General features: G+C 39.6%; 1 protein-coding gene across 2 annotated transcripts in view; it reads left to right on the top strand.

Annotated features, from left to right (window-relative positions):
* Positions 1–18601, top strand: part of LOC126234448 (sialin-like) — a 152482-nt gene that overhangs the window by 20234 nt on the left and 113647 nt on the right. For both annotated transcript variants that reach the window (XM_049943144.1, XM_049943143.1), the window contains exon 2: positions 13258–13481. In XM_049943144.1, the coding sequence (XP_049799101.1) occupies positions 13258–13481 (224 nt within the window). The remainder of the gene's footprint in view (positions 1–13257; positions 13482–18601) is intronic.

Below are 18601 nucleotides of genomic sequence, written 5' to 3'. Positions count from 1 at the left end.
GTCTTTTCCTGGAATGTAAAACATAGCGAGATTATTTTCTTACAAGGACAATGATTCCATTCTCAATGTGCTCTTGGAAAAGATGAGCTCTGAGTCCTATTTTGGAAGAATCTGTAGATAACCAGAAATCTTTTGAGAGGTCAAGATGACCTAAGATAGGTGTAGTGAGCAGTGCCTCTTTCAGTGTACTGAACTCTAATTGTGCTTGATCATTTCAGTGTCCAAAGGTGTTTTTTGCCTATAAAACAGCATGATGTTGGTGTAGTCAAAATTTTCAATTTAAAAATCTATGGTAAAAATTTACTACCCCTAAAAAGTGTCTGACATTTCTTTTAGTTGTAGGTTATCGGATTGCTCTGATTGCTTCTAGTTTTTCAGGGTCACGTGCAATATCATCTGGTGAAATGATATGGCCTAAAAATTTTACACTTGTCTTAATGAAATGTGATTTTTCTAAGTTTACCGTCAAACCAGAATCTTAAAAAAATGTCCAACAGGTTTTCTAAGATTTTGTTATCTGTTGACCAACTTGGTTCTGCTATCAAAATATCATCGATGTATGTGGTGATGTCCCTTTAGATGGTCTAGAAGAATAATGTTTAGTCCATGAATAAATGCTGCTGATGAAATATTTAAACCAAAAGACAATTTACGGAACTAGTAAAATGTTGCAAAGCATACAAAGGCTGTGTATTTCCTGCAGTCAGGATGTAACTCTATTTGCCAAAAACTGGAGTATAAATCTGCAGAAGACAATACTTTTATGCCATAGAAATTTTGTAACAATTCATCAAGTGTATGGGGTCTATCTGTTTCCAAAAGAATGATACAACTGACCTGACATGAGTCCAGGACCAATCTAATTTAACCAACTCTTTTTTTAACAATTGCAATCAACAGATGGCTCAATAACACAGTTTTCTAACATCGACTGTAACTCAGCCTACGCCTTTTCTCGGTAATGAACCGGTATCACATAAGATCTTACACAGAATTTCTTGTGCTCTCTATCCTGAAACTGGTATTGAAATCCCCTGATGGAGCCGCATCTATGTGTAGTCGCTACTACACATACTCGTAAAATTTCGCTAAGTTCTTTACTGATTTGTTCATCACAATTCTCTGTTTACTCGATCTTCCGCTTGATTGGTGTACATAAATTGATTACCCGATCGTAACTGTCGTTGTTTATACAACGATAAGCTGTATTACTGTCAACAGAATCGGATGAGCATCATTATACAGGAAACATAGGCGGATGATCTCTTCTTCTTGTGAACTTAACCAATATTCAAATTTTAAAACGACATGTTGACCCAAAATTGTTAGATTAATTTCTGCATCATTAAAGTTCATTATCGCTTTTTATTGATTAAAGAAACTGACACCTAAAGTTATTTGAGTAGAGAGCAACGGCACAGTGAGAAAGTTCATACAAAATTATACCCCTGATAAGTAGATTCCAGAAAGGTCTCCTGTTCAACATCAGCAGTTTTTCTCGAAATGGCACCTTGAATGTAATTTCCTCTAGAGGTAGTGTTGGGAAAAGTGTTGTTTTTGTGCATTTATAATACGAGGTGCATTCAAGTTCTAAGGTCTCCGATTTTTTTTCTAATTAACTACTCACCCGAAATCGATGAAACTGACGTTACTTCTCGACGTAATCGCCCTGCAGACGTACACATTTTTCACAACGCTGACGCCATGATTCCATGACAGCGGCGAAGGCTTCTTTAGGAGTCTGTTTTGACCACTGGAAAATCGCTGAGGCAATAGCAGCATGGCTGCTGAATATGCGGCCACGGAGAGTGTCTTTCATTGTTGGAAAAAGCCAAAAGTCACTAGGAGCCAGGTCAGGTGAGTAGGGAGCATGAGGAATCACTTCAAAGTTGTTATCACGAAGAAACTGTTGCGTAACGTTAGCTCGATGTGCGGGTGCGTTGTCGTGGTAAAACAGCACATGCGCAGCCCTTCCCGGACGTTTTTGTTGCAGTGCAGAAAGGAATTTGTTCTTCAAAACATTTTCGTAGGATGCACCTGTTACCATAGTGCCCTTTGGAACGCAATGGGTAAGGATTACGCCCTCGCTCTCCCAGAACATGGACACCATCATTTTTTCAGCACTGGCGGTTACCCGAAATTTTTTTGGTGGCAGTGAATCTGTGTGCATCCATTGAGCTGACTGGTGCTTTGTTTCTGGATTGAAAAATGGCATCCACGTCTCATCCATTGTCACAACCGACGAAAAGAAAGTCCCATTCATGCTGTCGTTGCGCATCAACATTGCTTGGCAACATGCCACACGGGCAGCCATGTGGTCGTCCGTCAGCATTCGTGGCACCCACCTGGATGACACTTTTCGCATTTTCAGGTCGTCATGCAGGATTGTGTGCACAGAACCCACAGAAATGCCAACTCTGGAGGCGATCTGTTCAACAGTCATTCGGCGATCCCCCAAAACAATTCTCTCCACTTTCTCGATCATGTCGTCAGACCGGCTTGTGCGAGCCCGAGGTTGTTTCGGTTTGTTGTCACACGATGTTCTGCCTTCTTTAAACTGTTGCACCCACGAACGCACTTTCGACACATCCATAACTCCATCACAACATGTCTCCTTCAACTGTCGATGAATTTCAATTGGTTTCACACCACGCAAATTCAGAAAACGAATGATTGCACGCTGTTCAAGTAAGGAAATCGTCGCCATTTTAAGTATTTAAAACAGTTCTCATTCTCGCCGCTGGCGGTAAAATTCCATCTGCCGTACGGTGCTGCCATCTCTGGGACGTATTGACAATGAACGCGGCCTCATTTTAAAACCTTGCGCATGTTTCTATCTCTTTCCAGTCTGGAGAAAAAAAATCGGAGGCCTTAGAACTTGAATGCACCTCGTATGCTGACTCTCTGATAACTGATATTGCGTTACCTGAGTCCTTGCGGTAAAATTATTATTAGCAATGCAAATGTTAATTACAGGCTGTGCAGTTTGTTTTGGTCCAATTTCGTTTTCCTGGAGCAGAATGCGCTAATATCGTCGAACAGTTATGGCAGCAGAGTCTTCTGTTTACTGTCTTCTGTTGCCAGGACCTGAAGTCATTGTTTATTCTCTTTACCCTGTCGCTGACTGTCATTGGGTGTCGGTGATCTAACTTCGACTATCTCTACCTGCCGTTGTGGTGACGATCTCTCAGATTTCTACTACATAGACTTGGTTTGCTGACTGTTATTTCTTGTTGCCTGTACTTTCATGGTTATGCCATGTGTTGTTTTGACCCGCCTGATTACACTGTTGATTGAATGAATGTCTGTCATTATTATTGTGGTTGTTACTATATTTATGACTGTTTCCAAAACGATGTTTACTTCTGGAATAATAATTCGAATCGTGGCTTCCGAAATTGCGCCTGTTTTTGTAGTTGTTTTGGTGCCAGACCTGCGTGTCTTAAGGATGATATCTGTGATCACGTCTGTGATTTTTTTTACCATGAAATTAATTATATGATCTACCGTTGTTCCTGTTTTCAAGTAGTGATTATGAGCAATCGTAATTATCAACCTTGTGATCAGCTGATTTTCCTGTTAGAGCACGAGCACTGTCTAATTACAACTCTTGCAAATGGTTCAAATATTTTTCTAATTTGTCCTTACACCTGCTTGCCAAGACTATTTGACGTAAATGGGTAGGTATTTTCGTGAGGCAAATTCTAATTAACTCAGGTGGGCCGAGCAGATGGCACAGATGTTGGTTTCGCCGTACCAAGTCCTCCAAATAGTGTACTGAACTTGAGAATTCTGATTGTTCAAAGTTGTTCAACATGATTATACTGTGTCTGATTCTACCCTGCTTTGATGTAGACCAGTATGAAGTTAAAAATGCCTTCTGATTGACAATCTCTTATAAGCATTCTGACTGATGATTCATTTTCTAGGTATCCACACATAAATTCTAGCTTGTGTTCAAGGGCCAATCTGTTGGTAATGCATAGATAAATTGATCAAGCCGCGCCCCAGGATGAACTCTTGTACAGTGAGGATGTGTTTATAATCGAATGTATCTTTGCGCCTTGGCGCATCGTTTTCACGGTTGCGCAAAGTCAACTCAACTCTCTGTCAAGTCTTGACATGTGAAACTGTTCACGTTGGCAATCTCCCAAACGCCGTAAGTTACTATTGTTGTCTAGGTTTTCATAGCATGGACCTGTGTCTGCGAATAACTCTTGTCTACGGTATTGTTCAGTTTTTCTTCAGTACGCGAAAGTTATGACTGTATTGTTGCAATGTCATTCTTTTGTTGTTTATTGATTTTTATCTGATTTTCCTTGAAATGTTTCAAACATTGGTATTCGACTGTGTTCGCGAATTGCACAGGCACTGTGTCATCGGTTAGCAGACATATTTGTCAATTTTGGGCGTAGTTAATCTATTTGTTCGGAGATGTTACTTATTTGTTCTTTCTATACTTCTGATCGTAAGTGTAAGGTTTTTAATTTTTTAGTAGTTTATTTGACATTTTCTTGTAATAATGCGGTGTGCTCTTAGACCTCGGTAACTATTTCGTTGGGATCTCAGTAATTTTAGCCATATTTCTCCGTGGTCAGTTATTTGTGTGTTTTTAGTTTGTTCAATGTCGGTTTCTAAAACTTGTTATTGGTAAGTAATACTGTCAAACATTGGTTGAAAATCTTTCCTTATTTATTCCCTGAGTTCGCCTGACAAGCTTTGCATCTTTTCTTGTGTCTGTTTACACTGCTCATTGTCCTTGTCACTGTTTGATCTGTTCTCTTGTTCATTCTTGTCGCAGACAACCTGCGACTGTTTCAGCTGCGCCAGAAGCATTTGAAACATCAATGTCACGTTTTGAACTGAATTCGTATTGTCCGACATCGTGACATAGTCCGATCTACGAAACTAACGATGCAAAACTTGAATCTGTGTTATTCAACTGCATATCCGTATCTGTGTTCTTCACTGTTTGCGTATCGGTTTGCATACCATAGATTGCCGACCTATCGCCTAGCGATTCTTGTTCAGTCTGACAATTATCGTTCCGGAATTTTATTCTATTTTAGGTGTACTTGGCGTAATCAGATCACGTTCCGTGTCGGTTACTATATAGATGCTAAACAGTAACTGTTCGTTATTAAATGGGTTAAATGACATGCTTTCGCTGTGTTGCGTCGGGTTCTGTTGTAGTACGTGACTGCGCTAAGCGCGTCTGGCAGTCATTGTTGTAACAAATTGAGATGGACACCCGTTACCAAAAAATTGTAATACGATTTATCGCTCAGAATAAATTTCTAAAAAACGCAGCAACTGAAAACGTGACGTAACTATTGCCTAACAGTAGTCAAATTGAAACTTCCTGGCAGCAACACTATGAAGCACACATTGCTCACTGACCCATTAAAAATGTATTCCAGTAGTCAAATTTTTACACGTAATGGAACTTCGTTGCACGTACCGAATATCTGTCACACGTAATGAATATTCGATACACGCCAATAACATGAAAATATAGAAAATTTCATACGTAAAAATTACACAAAACATAGCTGTAGGGAAATAAACATGAAATTATTAGTACATAAAACATGCGCTGAGCTTTGAGCCGTAGCAAAAAGGAGAAAAAAAATTATCTGTGTGCTTTCCAAAAGAGCCAGTCGACAGCCCGAAGCAGTGTCAGACAACTGGACGTTATTTGCTCTGACCCGATCGTTCGTTCGTTCATGAGCATTAAAATGTTGCCTGCTTTCTACTCAAATTTGAATGTACTGTCCTATGTTATAAAAAGGTTGAACTGATATTAGCCTACTACTGCAAACAGCGTGTCTCAGTGCACACATTTACATAAAGACAAAACTAACTGGCGTTCACTGTGCTGGAAATTAAATCAAAACTGTTACTAAAAAACCACTACCAAAATCAAACTTTGCGCTGCCCAGATAAACTGCAACACTGAAATTACATAGCAACACTATGAAGCACACACTGCTCACTGACCCATTAAAAATCTGTATTACAAAAGAAATGCTTAGAATTTGCGCAATATAAACGTGAGGTGACAAACGAAAGAACCAACAAAATTACAGCAGAATCAGCATTAACAGCACAGTATGAAGAAATCGTGCCAGCTAAAATATGCTAAGTAAAGTTAAACTACTGGGAGAAAGATTGGGATGATTTTTCCACAAAAAATTTCTTACTTGAAATGAAAATACTAGTCCATTCATTATAATGACACATTAAACTTATTTCACAAGAACATGAAACTCACAGAAAACCAAAATCTTTACTTTCTTTATAAAAGTCTTGCAAGGCAACGATTTAACGATTATGCAAATTGAAATGAATTAAACTGAAATGACCTAAACGGAGGTGGGAACGTGGACTGTTCTGTTCCAAGAATTGCTAACATTATCAGTACGCACCAACAAAAAAATTATTACCTTAAAACATATCCATAATGCAAATCCATTTTTTAGGTTCCATAAATGTTGCGTCTGCAAGTCCTTCCATTAGATTAATAATTCCTAACCACGTTTTTCAGCAAAATTCCTCCTCCAATAACCATTACGCTACAAGTTCTGCCAGCGTACTCTATGCTTGACGCTCTACAAATGAGCCAAAGATACACTAAGTTCAGAGATACTACGGTCACAGTCGTAAATCGACTATTTCAAAGATGTCACACGCGACTGCTTCGCTCTCGTAACATGAAATTTCCACTTTCTCCGCTCGGGAACTGGGTGTTGTTTTGTCCTTATCATGATTTCATCCTCATAACCGGCGCCCAAGTGGCCCAATGTGGCGTCGACTGCAATAAGACTTGCACTTCGCGGCCAAGCTTCCCCAGATGGGGCCTCCTGGCCAACGATGCAATACGCTCATTTCATTTCCACTCATTCTGAAACTATCCGCAAATAAAAGTCCAGTCCACCAATATATGTCCACCTTTCACGCGCTACTCAACGGCATTTGAATATACAATGCCACATAGGACACCGCCTCTATGCTACGAGGGTAGGACAGGCCAGCATTTCATAACTTCTAATTGGAAACCCCATTCGCAACGTTGTATTCCTCCGACATATCGAACAGGGGACTACTCTACACGTCACCGTGGGTGTATAACGAACTACGACGTATCAGGCAGTGCACTGCGACCCGCGCTCAGGTACCATCCAAACGTAGAACAGGTAAGGGCTCTAAACATAACAATACTTGCGCAGTGTTTATTGCCTGCACACCTATCTGTCATTTAAAGAACGGACGTGCAAGTGGACAATGAATTGCAACCACAGAAGAAAAACTTGAAATGACATTGATTTAAAGAAAATGCTGGAGAAATGTTGAGGCTGCTGTTGCCTTGTATGTCGGGCATTTTCCATACATAGCACGCTATCGTTCCTTTTTTTACAAGGTTGTGAACGCCTTTTTGTCTGATGGCAGCGATTCCGGTATGTCCGTAGATAGTACTGCCACAATCCTGCATCGTCATAAGTATCATCCATACCAAGAGTCACTGTATCAAGAACTTCATGGCGCCAATCTCCATAACCACAGGCGAAACGAAGAATATGCTTCAGACAAAACGTTTGTAGATTTTGCGGTGGAATCGTAATCTACATTAAAAAGGGAGGTTCCCCTTAGAGATTTCAAAGTTGTCGCGCGCTACCCACACACGCGGTGGCGTGGCGGGTCGAGTGTGGTATCATTGGAAGTCCCCCCTCCGAGACAAACTAATTGAAATTATAACTTTTTTGATCCGATGTGCATTTTTCGCGACATATCAGTGTCTTCAATTACAATTAGCACCCTAGCGCTGCCACCTGCCGTATGTGAGTGGCTATTGCACGTTTACGCTGAACATAGGCGGTGCTCACATTAATGTGACTGTGCCGTGTATATCCAACGTCATAACATTTGTTAGCCGCTAATAGCCATAGTTCTGAACTTACGGTTTGCCGTTCGTTCACCACTCCGTACCACATCCCATAATAAGAAAGTACATTAATATATTTGTAGTTTGTTTTGACAATACGCCATACACACAAACAGTAAGTACTGTGCACAGTTATCACCGTACATTCACATTAATTATACAGTGATTAAATATTAATACGTTGAATAACATTTTACGATGGGAAATGGCATTACTATATTTTCGGTTTAATATTCACGATACCCACTAAACATTCCGTGCTATCTACAATAAAAAGTACATCCGTATAGTATTTACACGGCTTGGTGATCTGCCATCATAGTGCCGAGTGGTAGTTGCGTATGAGAAAAGGAAGTAACGCGTATGATCATTAGTTTCTTGTCCACGGTACAGGACGAAAATCATAAAAACGTACCATCGATCAAACGATTATTTATCATCTGCCATGAACACAGTATGATTGTACTCAAGCACACAACAATCACCTTCTGTCTTCGCTCCAGACTACTTGGTGTTTTTCTCTGTCGACCTATCGGTATATTTCTTCAACTCAACACATCCCTCTCAGAACTACATTTCCAAAATTCCGTGTATATCGATTTAAAATTTTATTCAAAATTAGCATTTCACGGGCTTCTGTTCACGGAAAATAATTTTGGATAACATGTTAATATACGCGGGAACACACAGCATCAGAAAAAATAAAAATAACAGTTTCGTTAGTAGCAAAATTATGACGTAAACGGAAACAAAATTACCTAAAGAAATAAACTTCCAAAACTCATCTTAAAATAAATCTTCCATTGTACCTATAACAGTAAGCAGAAAACAAGGGTAAAAGGAAGTACAGGAAAAATGAAAAAATCTATATCGTACTGTGGTATGTGTTATGGACAGTCAACAAACACCAGACTGGTTATTAAAAATCCATAATCTCTGCAACAATTTCAATGGGAAAAGATAACCTAAAACTTTGCAAATAATGGGTAGAGTTGTTGCCGTAAACTCTGTCGCAACACATGAACTAAATGTAAACGGAAAAGCGCTATAAATCTAGGACAGCAGTCACTGTGAACAACACCAGTGTCATTCCTTGACGAGCGCTGATGGCTACGATACCTCACTCGACTCGAAAGCGAGGTCAGCGTCGTTAACGTCGTTATAGACAGATCAGTGGACATCTTAGGCAAAAGTTCGGAAAAGGCAACGTCCATAGCATGACGGAGGAAACATCCCGGTGGTCGTCTGAAACAATTTACGGGAACAGCGTAAGACATGCATCAGTACGACCAGACAGGGCTATGTTCCCCGTTATTTGTAATGATACGAATGTATCGTGTGGTAGCAAGACAGTGTTATTTATTTGTGGATATAGCTTTATGTTAGTCAACAATGTGAGCGAGAGAGATAGCAGAAACAGTATGGTGCACGTTTGGCGACTCGTGGCTTATGAATTGCGTATCGGGACGGTTTCCTTCTTGGAATAGGAAGTAGGAGCGAGCTCGTTACGTTGAAACTCGGCGGAGAAGAGAATGGTCGCCAAGCCTTGTGTAAAATCAGCCTTACCAGGAAACTTTCAGACACAAATTCATCTGTCACTCCTGAGGAAGAAGCTTGTTACAATACCAGTTGGTTTGACAGCACGGAAAAAGCTGCTACAGGTTATGCTCTGAAGCTAACTGCCAAAAAAAGGCCTACGCTTTTGGTGTTGGAACAAGAGGGAGCTTATATAGACGGGCAGTATTAATGAGGAGACGTGTCATACAAAGACTGGACAAAAATATGGAAATACCAAAAACTCGTTGCTATGGTTAATATGATGTAGAAACTCGCTGGTAAAGCATCCTCCAGTCGTCTCGGAATGGATAAATACAGGTCCTGTATGGTTATCAAGGCAATCTTATACCGTTATCCCTGCAAAACAGTGGAAATTTCAGATAACGAGGATGGAGGTGGATGATGATCACACACTCTTCTCTCAAAAGTGGGCCACAAAGGCTCAATAATATCGTGATATGATGATCGTGGTATCGAGAGGAGATGTGACATCTCATATTCGTGCTCACAAAACCAGTCCTGGACGATGAACGGGGGCCTGGTCTTCTTCAGACACAGCATCACCATTTTACCATGGAGGGACCTGATCGTTCAAAACAGTCACATAATTCTTGGCAGCAATGCGACGCCGCAGAGTAATAATGGGGCCCATGGAATATCACTATATGGCTACCCATATCATCAGCCAGAAGTTGTAAACAGTCTGAAACGCAACTCATCCGACCAAATGACGTTCTTCTATTGCTCCATCGTCCAGGTTTTATGGCTTCTGCCTCACATTTTCTGGTTGTGGGCAATTGTTTCATCGATTAGTGGTTTTTGAATTACAGCTCGCTCTGCAATCGCCTGTTTATCGAGGTCCCTTCGCGTTGGTTGGGTGCTGACAGTGTTCACGAGTGCGACATTCAGTTCTGCAGCGAATTTTGCGGTTGTCGTCCTCTTATTTTTTTCATAAACCTGATAAATGAACGTCTGTCACAGTCGCTCAAAGGACACTTTAGTTCTCGTTGTGACTTAGTGAAAGGTCTTCTTCCGCTTTTCCTGCATGCGGTATAAATCTTCGATACGGTACATCTTGAAACATCAGCCGGACGATGTGACCGAGCGGTTCTAGGTGCTTCAGTCCGGAACCGCGCTGCTACTACAGTCGCAGGTTCGAATCCTGCCTCGGGCATGGATGTGTGTGATGTCCTTAGGTTGGTTAGGTTTAAGTAGTTCTAAGTCTAGGGGACTGATGACCTCAGATGTCAAGTCCCATAGTGCTTAGAGCCATTTTTTTTTTTTTAACATCAAACACATCGGCGACCGTGGTTACGTAAGCAGCGACCATACGAAGAGCAACAACTTAACCACATTCGAATTCACTTGGCTCCGAATAATGCTCCCATAGCACCACAGACATTGCTCTGTCGACGACTGACACAACGTATTGAGGACATCTCACAGGTGCCGTTCGTGGTCATTTACAACAGCCCACCTGCAGGCGTGGATAGCGGCTGAATTTATGTTCAAGCGTGCACTTCTACCGGTCGTCCACTCCCTGCACATCCTTCTCCTAAAAGGATGAGCCTCTGCTTCCGACGCCTTGTCCGTTGTCCACGCACTATGACGTAATTGTCGCCGTAGCAGACCATGTGTCAGCATCAAGGTACACTCCCCGCGCCTAGCAAGAATCTGGCACAGTTGTTTCTTTTATTTCTCCCACGCTCGACGGCATGCGGTGAGCTCCTCTCATCACAGCTTGTGCTCTGAAAGCTGTAGTATGTTAAGTTACGTAGCGTTCACATACTTCGTTCCATGGAAAATATTTAAAAAAATGTTGACCATGTACAGCTACGTGTTCACCACAAAATTGTTATGTTCTTCAGTTTGCAGGTTCCTCTCCTTCAGAGAACATAAAGGCGCTAGCGTATTAAGACTTCTTGTTAGAAATACGCATGAAAGTTGTAATTCAACTGTTGATTATCGCGTTGCCTAGACAATTAGCGATTTTGCATAATAGAGGGCTCACCTCGACACACTGGATATTTGCGCAGCCAATCAAATTGAAATTAAATGATTTTAAATTTGTAAGTATTTTCAGTTATGAGTAGATGAATTGTTTTCATTTGCTTTTCAGCAGAGTTAACACTATTCTTTAAAAGCACTCACATCAGATGAAACCATATTCCGTCGAGTATTTCAGCGATCAGAGATGCTGGTACCACTGGTAGTATTGTGATGATATTCATCATTACAGTCATTTCCCTCTTCAAAGTCAGCAATCGTCGTATCAAATAACTATGACGCTATAATGACAATGTTTCTCATATCTATTTACTTTCAGAAATATTGATAGCTCCTGTAATATTTTATCTTCACAGCTACTTCAAGTTGATTTATTTACCACCAGATTGTACAGACAATGCCGTATTTAAGAATAACTAACGTGAATACGTAGATGTGTACTGTAGGGTGACGAAATATAAACCGATAACAGCATTAACCTCAACAAAGCATTTGTTCGAATTTATTTTATTATCGCTAATAGAAGTCGCAGAAGATGTGACGTGGCTTCGGGCTTTTAGATGCGGCAGATGGCCGTCACCAGGTGAAGATTTAATCCGATGACGTGAAATTCTCGTGCCAAGCGAAGAACAACCGTCGGCTCAAGCACGATGTCTGCGTCACTCATTTGTTAGAAGATCCAACTGGTCTACTAAAGGGACTACCTTGACTATGCTTGTCTGCCCTCTTCTGGAACATTAATGCTCTGTACGGGATCTGCATCAGAAAGTATTGACGGAGGACATCAAGAAATTTCAGGAAGGGCAGTTAGTTTTTATTGCTGGAAAATAGAGGAGATAGTATCACATATATGATACGCAAGTTGGGGTAGCAATCGTTAGAGCAAAGACTTTTTCGTTATGGCAGGATATTTTCACGAAATTTCAATCACTAACTTACTCCGAATGCGAAAATATTTTGATGGTGCCCACCTACATAGAAATAAATAGAGTAAAAAACAAGAGAAATCAGAGTTCACGCGGAAAAAGTGTTCGTTTTTTCGCGAGCGCTCATGGAGAATGGAACGGTAGAGAAGTAGCTTGAAGGTGGTTCGATGAACTCTCTACCAGGTATTTCATTGTGAATTACAGCCGAAAAAATCCACATTGGTTCAACCTAAATTCTGTGTCAATACAAATTCATTGAGAATGTGTATGATTTTTGCACGCTTCTTGTGTTCTTAAATTCCTTAGTATGAACAACCAAAATAATTGCTTGTTGCACCCCATCTTACATATCTGGAATTAATTCACGGTCTCAGGACCGCTGTTCATCCTGCAACAAGGATCGAACCAATGCCTTCTCATCAAGGAGCATTTAGTGAGTACTGTTGCGATTAATGTGAGCGCTTACGCTTTCAGAGGGCTCATCGAGTAACATTAATCTGACAGCCGCATTACATTCATTTATTTAAACTAGCCACATAGGCACATTTAGTCGGAGTACACAACCAGCCATTAGGCACCCCACTACCGTCGTATCCAGGTCAAATACCTCAGACGGTATTATTCTTTAATAGCTTTAAAAACTGACGCTACCATCTAGAACTTTACTCGTTCACCACAGAAGCGACAAACTATCACGTATTTGATAATTTTTATAAAACCTGCAAAATCGTTTATGATAAAGTTCATCCGTCTTGTTATTCACAATAATTGATTACTCATACTGCCCTATATACTGAACTGAATTGTATTCATCTTTGTTTACAGAAATTTTTCAATGTGTCCCTGCAAGATATATTCTTGCCATAATGGGATTCTGCGCCATTTCTCTCCAGTTCACCATGAAAGCCAATCTTTCTGTAGCCATTGTTGCAATGGTGAAAACGGACGAAAATGCCAATGAAGAGAAGTTTTTGCTAATGGAAAGTAACTCCACTGCCCTGGAAGGAACATGTCCAGGAGGTGGGGATACGGAAGACTCACAAAGTCAAGTAGGTAACACGTTAAGACTATGTTGGTACGTTTTATATTAGCTTACTGTCGATGTTTTTGCTCTGGAATTAATTCGCCAGGAAATTATCACTGACGAAATGATTCATATGGAGTAACCATGTTTTAGCTTAAAACTGTCTTTTTCAGTTGATGGTTGAAAGGTAAACATGTTTCAAAAAAAACTGGAAAATCCAAACCAAGACATCCCTGTAGCTCTTCCGTAGGTGCTGCCCTGAGTCGCAAACCAACTGTACCTCGTCTTTCACGTTCTCCAATTATTTCTTATTGTTAGATTTAATTGCTTTTTCCTAATGGAAACGCACAGATTGACCTGATTCCCCTATTCACAATAGCTTCCCGTAATGAAACAGCTGTTTGTATCGAGTACTTGCTATATTCCTGTGATAGCGTCATTTCAGCGTTATCAGATCTTGATATTCTTACCCAAAATTAAACCTGATGTACAGGCTGTGTCCAAAACAAGTGAATTTATTTAGCTGTTTTACATTGAAAATACTGGATTTAATTTCCATTATGAGTGAAAGTCTGTGTCTGCGCGTCGCACACTAAGAGTTTTCTTAAGCATCAAGTGTTATACCTCTATGTAAGTGGAACCTGACTTCGTACACTTAACAATAACGTTTGGGCTGCCAGCTTTTACTGAGTGCCGTGATATCTTTCGTATACGGGAAATAATGCAACTTAGATAACAATGATAACGATATTTGTTTACACTAGAGGATATCTTATTGCATACGGAATGTCATGAGATGTCAGATATCAAAAGTGTCCCTCGAAATCGCAGCGCTTCACATTGTCCTTTGATGAACTGTTGTTGGTTACGTAGTCGAAAAGTCTCCAGAAGAAAGAAACACACTTCCACTTGTTAGATCACTTTAGTATTTGAAGTTTTCATTCCTTTTCTACAGAAGAAACAGCCACAAGGCAGTTTATGTATCCAGTTACCTATTGCCATTTCTAGACTCCAGCAAAGGGGCCTAAGTTCCAGGCGTTTTTTAACGACAAACTTCAGCAACTTTAACTGCTGTTTATATAGATGTGCAAGATCTTCAGGCTGCTGTCAATCCGAGTAAACTCTTCTGTGTTGTTGGATTACTTCATTTTGATATTTTTCGCCATCTGAATTCCATATGACAAAGATTTCAGCAATTACGTTGGAACAGAGTTTGCTGAGAAGGAGCAGAAAAACAAAATCATGCGGTCTAATGACATATAATAGTGGGTCGAGTAAACAGCGTGAGAAAGCGGTGGCGGGGGAGGATTAATATCTTCCATGTGGAAAGAGGTCTTTCACATAATTCAAAATTACTGCGATCCCTCATGTATGAAAAACTGTAACATTTGAAACGAGACTTTTTCATGGAAAATACGATAATTCCTACCAATTTTGTGTAGACCTTGATTTATAAAACGTACTGTCACATAAAAGAAAGTTACTCTCTGCTCTTTCGGTACAATTAACTCTCGACTACACTGTTCACATAATGACTTCAGGGAACAAACTGAAAATCATTTGCATCCCAACTGTGGTGTGTAGTTGTAGTGTTATCAGTGACTGTGAGAAAGCTGTTGATTGCTGGATTTCTAACTAAAATAGAGTTTTTTATGTTCTCCAAAAAAAATTTATATAATGGGTGGTCTTGTTTTTGCGAATAATGTTTCTTGAAATGTGAACCTCAAATACACTAACAGTCATTATATGTGTTAATGGAAGCTTGTAATAGAAACAGAAGGAGGTCCCATGACTTTTCACTAAGTAATTAATGAACTTATTTTCATACCTTAGGACGATTATTCCATTGTCACAGTTTCATGGAACATTAGCTAATCATAATAATATGAATTGAATAATAACAACCCTGCGTAAGATGATAATTTCAAATTACTAAAACTGAACATGGAAAGTACTCGACGAAGGCAACACGTACGGTCTGTTGTTAAAAAGCTTGCCGATATTTCTCCAAAACGATTTGAGAAAACCACATAGAACACGTATCTAAATGAAACGCAAAGAGGACGTCAGTTAATGGCTCCAGACGTTTGTGAACGGAACTTGAAACAGTTATTCTAACATCCTGAGACTTTTACTTAACATTATCTGTTACTAATTTTTCAACCAACAGAGGAAATTGATGTTCATTCCATAATGAGTTACATTCTGCGTAGATTGATTACATTCAGAAATATTTAAATTTTTCCCGTCCTTACATTGTTCCCTGTGCAAGGACCGCGGTATACGTAAAAACGTTTGCTCGTCTCGAATCTGGCCTTTATTTTTATACACAGATGCGCTTTATGACTCAGCATGGACGATAATATCCTGAACGCTGTTTGAGTATTGAATAATTTCTTTGGTACGTGTTTTCGTATTATATTGTTTGTATATTCTTTTCAGCCGCCTCAGGAATTCTTGACGAACTTTTCAAATCCGTGGAAGAAGAAAACGAATGATGATTGAATGTAAATTAAACGTACTTGAACCACCCTCGTTGTGGTGATGGTATTCTACTGTTGTGTCTAGTGGAGATAAACTTCAATAATGATTGGACTTAATAGAATAAGTTCGAAAGTAGGACTGAAACAAAGTCACAGCGAAATGAAAATATTGCTACTATGTGCAATACTTCACACTGAGCTCGCAAATCAGTATGAAAATGGAATTGAAATAGGCGGGACATGTGAGTAGACAGATGAATGAAACCAAGGAATTCTTTGCTAGATTTCAAGAGAAAACAAACAATCCGGAATGACGATTTATTGGAAAGCAAGTAGGCGACATTCGAAATCATTGAGGATCAACGTGGTCGCGTATAGCGGATAGGCTGGAAAAACCTAAAGTAGGCCTTTATCCGGTCGCAACTGCCAGATAGATTATGATCACAAGGTTTATATCACTGACTCACACTCATCATCAAGTCAGACCACAGTGGCATATTCAATATTGTGGTTGCGGTATTGTAATATGAACATGAATCGTGAAGAGAATGAATGATAAGTTATATTATCCAGAACAAATTGAAAAAATGGTTGTGTGGTAAACGCGAAATTATGGCCGAGGGATATCATGAAAAAAGAAAGAACATCGTTACAAATCTTCACAGCAGATCTAGTCACAAGATATGATACTATTACAAAATCGTAGAGGAATATTATCGATTCTTCTGTGGTACAGTGGTCCATAAAGGTTGGCTTATTTGTGAAATGAGATGAATATTCGTATTACAGGTTTGGATTGCGCTCTCTCAAATAGAATTTCGGTTTTAGTATTAATGACTTTTATGGTGACTTTCTTTTTAGTCATTTTTGCAAAGCCCCCAAGGAATAATGGCTCTCGGAATTAAAACGATTAAAATGTTATTACGTAACTTACGGTCGCCGGACAAGGAAACATCAGACTTCAGTATCTGAAAGATGCAAATTGCTGGTCTGAAAGGGCACATATTATAATACGAGACCGCTAATAAAATGTTAGTTAACGGCTATTACCCTTCATCAATTATTTTCGTGCTGATTCCTGCGAAATATTACTGTACAAATTGTTTATGCCATAAGCAATTAGGTTCGGTATACTGTCATGTTAAATAAAACACCGATATTTTTGATGACTTACTTTGTCAACTAAATAACTACATAGCGTCTGGTAGATTACGCTAAGACGTTCCTCTCAAAACTCTAACACACAGAATAGAAGAAAAATAATTGAAAGTTTTTGTCTTTTGTTTTAGAAATAAAAATTATTTGAAATATTACCTCTCACACCTATCACATGTATATTTAGTAATTCTTTGCCGCTACTCGGCATATTTTTTCCATACAGAATTTTTCGCTAAAAGATCTATTACATCCAGGACTTATCTTCGAGTTCTGTTCCTACAGATCCCCGTCGTGCCGGAGACTTTGTAGATCGAGGACATGTTTGCATGATCTTTGATTCTGAATCTGGTGGGGCGTGCGTGGGACAATCTCGGAGGACGTTTTGTACAGAGGATTGTACGGGATTTTCACGCCGGATAAAGAGAGGAATAATACAGCATACCGACAGCCTCAAGAAAAGAGTGCAAACGAAAATCTTGCACTGCAGTTCACGATGGGCATATTCTTTATTGATCAATGAACACTAGGGTGGCCCTTTTTTGAAACTTTTAAAAGTTTATCTCCTACACCTTTATCAATAAAACAGCTGCTAGACAAACCACGGTGACCATAAAGAACTGAAAGTTTCATACAGAAAGTAATTTTTTAGTCATTTGATTTGCGATCGGCTGCAGACACTAGTAACCAAAAGTAATTCCATTTTTTTGTCATTTAACTGTCATATCATTTTTATTTCCAGCGGCATGTGAATTTGCTATTGCTAGGTTAATATGATAAAATACGGAATGCCTTTCATGTGGATTATGTTACACAGATTTCATAAACATTATTAGACAAAGCAATACTGTTCTTATTAGACTTACACTATTATTAGTATTGTTTGAAACATTTATTTGACTGTGTCTGTATTTTTATAACTTTATGAGTTTAAATTGTTTGTCTTGTAACCAAATGTGAAGTTGTGTTCGATTCATGATTTTTTAGTTATTGTCTCAAACAAATCGTATTGATGAAGCGAAAGGACTTTTGTGAAGTGTTCTTCTTAGCCTTATAAAATACCATCTACTTTTCTGTTGGTCCATCACACAGACCATGGAAACATTTTTGTGTATTTCTTGTTGGCTGCGTTACCAACCGAATTATTTAGCACGCAACTTTCGGAATTCGGGGAGCTACACTGGTCCCGGATCGAATCGATCCTGCGGCTTAACGACGAGGGCCGTTGTGCTGGCTTTGACGGATTACTTAGCAGGCCATTCGAATCTCCCCAGAACGAAGCACAATCATAGGTTTCGATCACTGGTTTGTTCTTCATATCACAATTTCGAAACATGCCACTCAGCATAGTGAATAAAGCGGCAGCAGTTGTAGCTTGGCTAACATTATGAAAACAAGGAAAATGTTCTTGAATGTCGCAGTTGGAATCAACTAATCTCACAATAAAAGAGCATGGTGACTTAAAGAGTTTTAAATGGCTGTGACATTTCCGTGATTGATGGAATTT

The sequence above is a fragment of the Schistocerca nitens genome, chromosome 2 (assembly GCF_023898315.1).
Source record: "Schistocerca nitens isolate TAMUIC-IGC-003100 chromosome 2, iqSchNite1.1, whole genome shotgun sequence".
Lineage (NCBI taxonomy): Eukaryota > Metazoa > Arthropoda > Insecta > Orthoptera > Acrididae > Schistocerca > Schistocerca nitens.
This window is presented reverse-complemented; position numbering and strand designations above follow the sequence as displayed.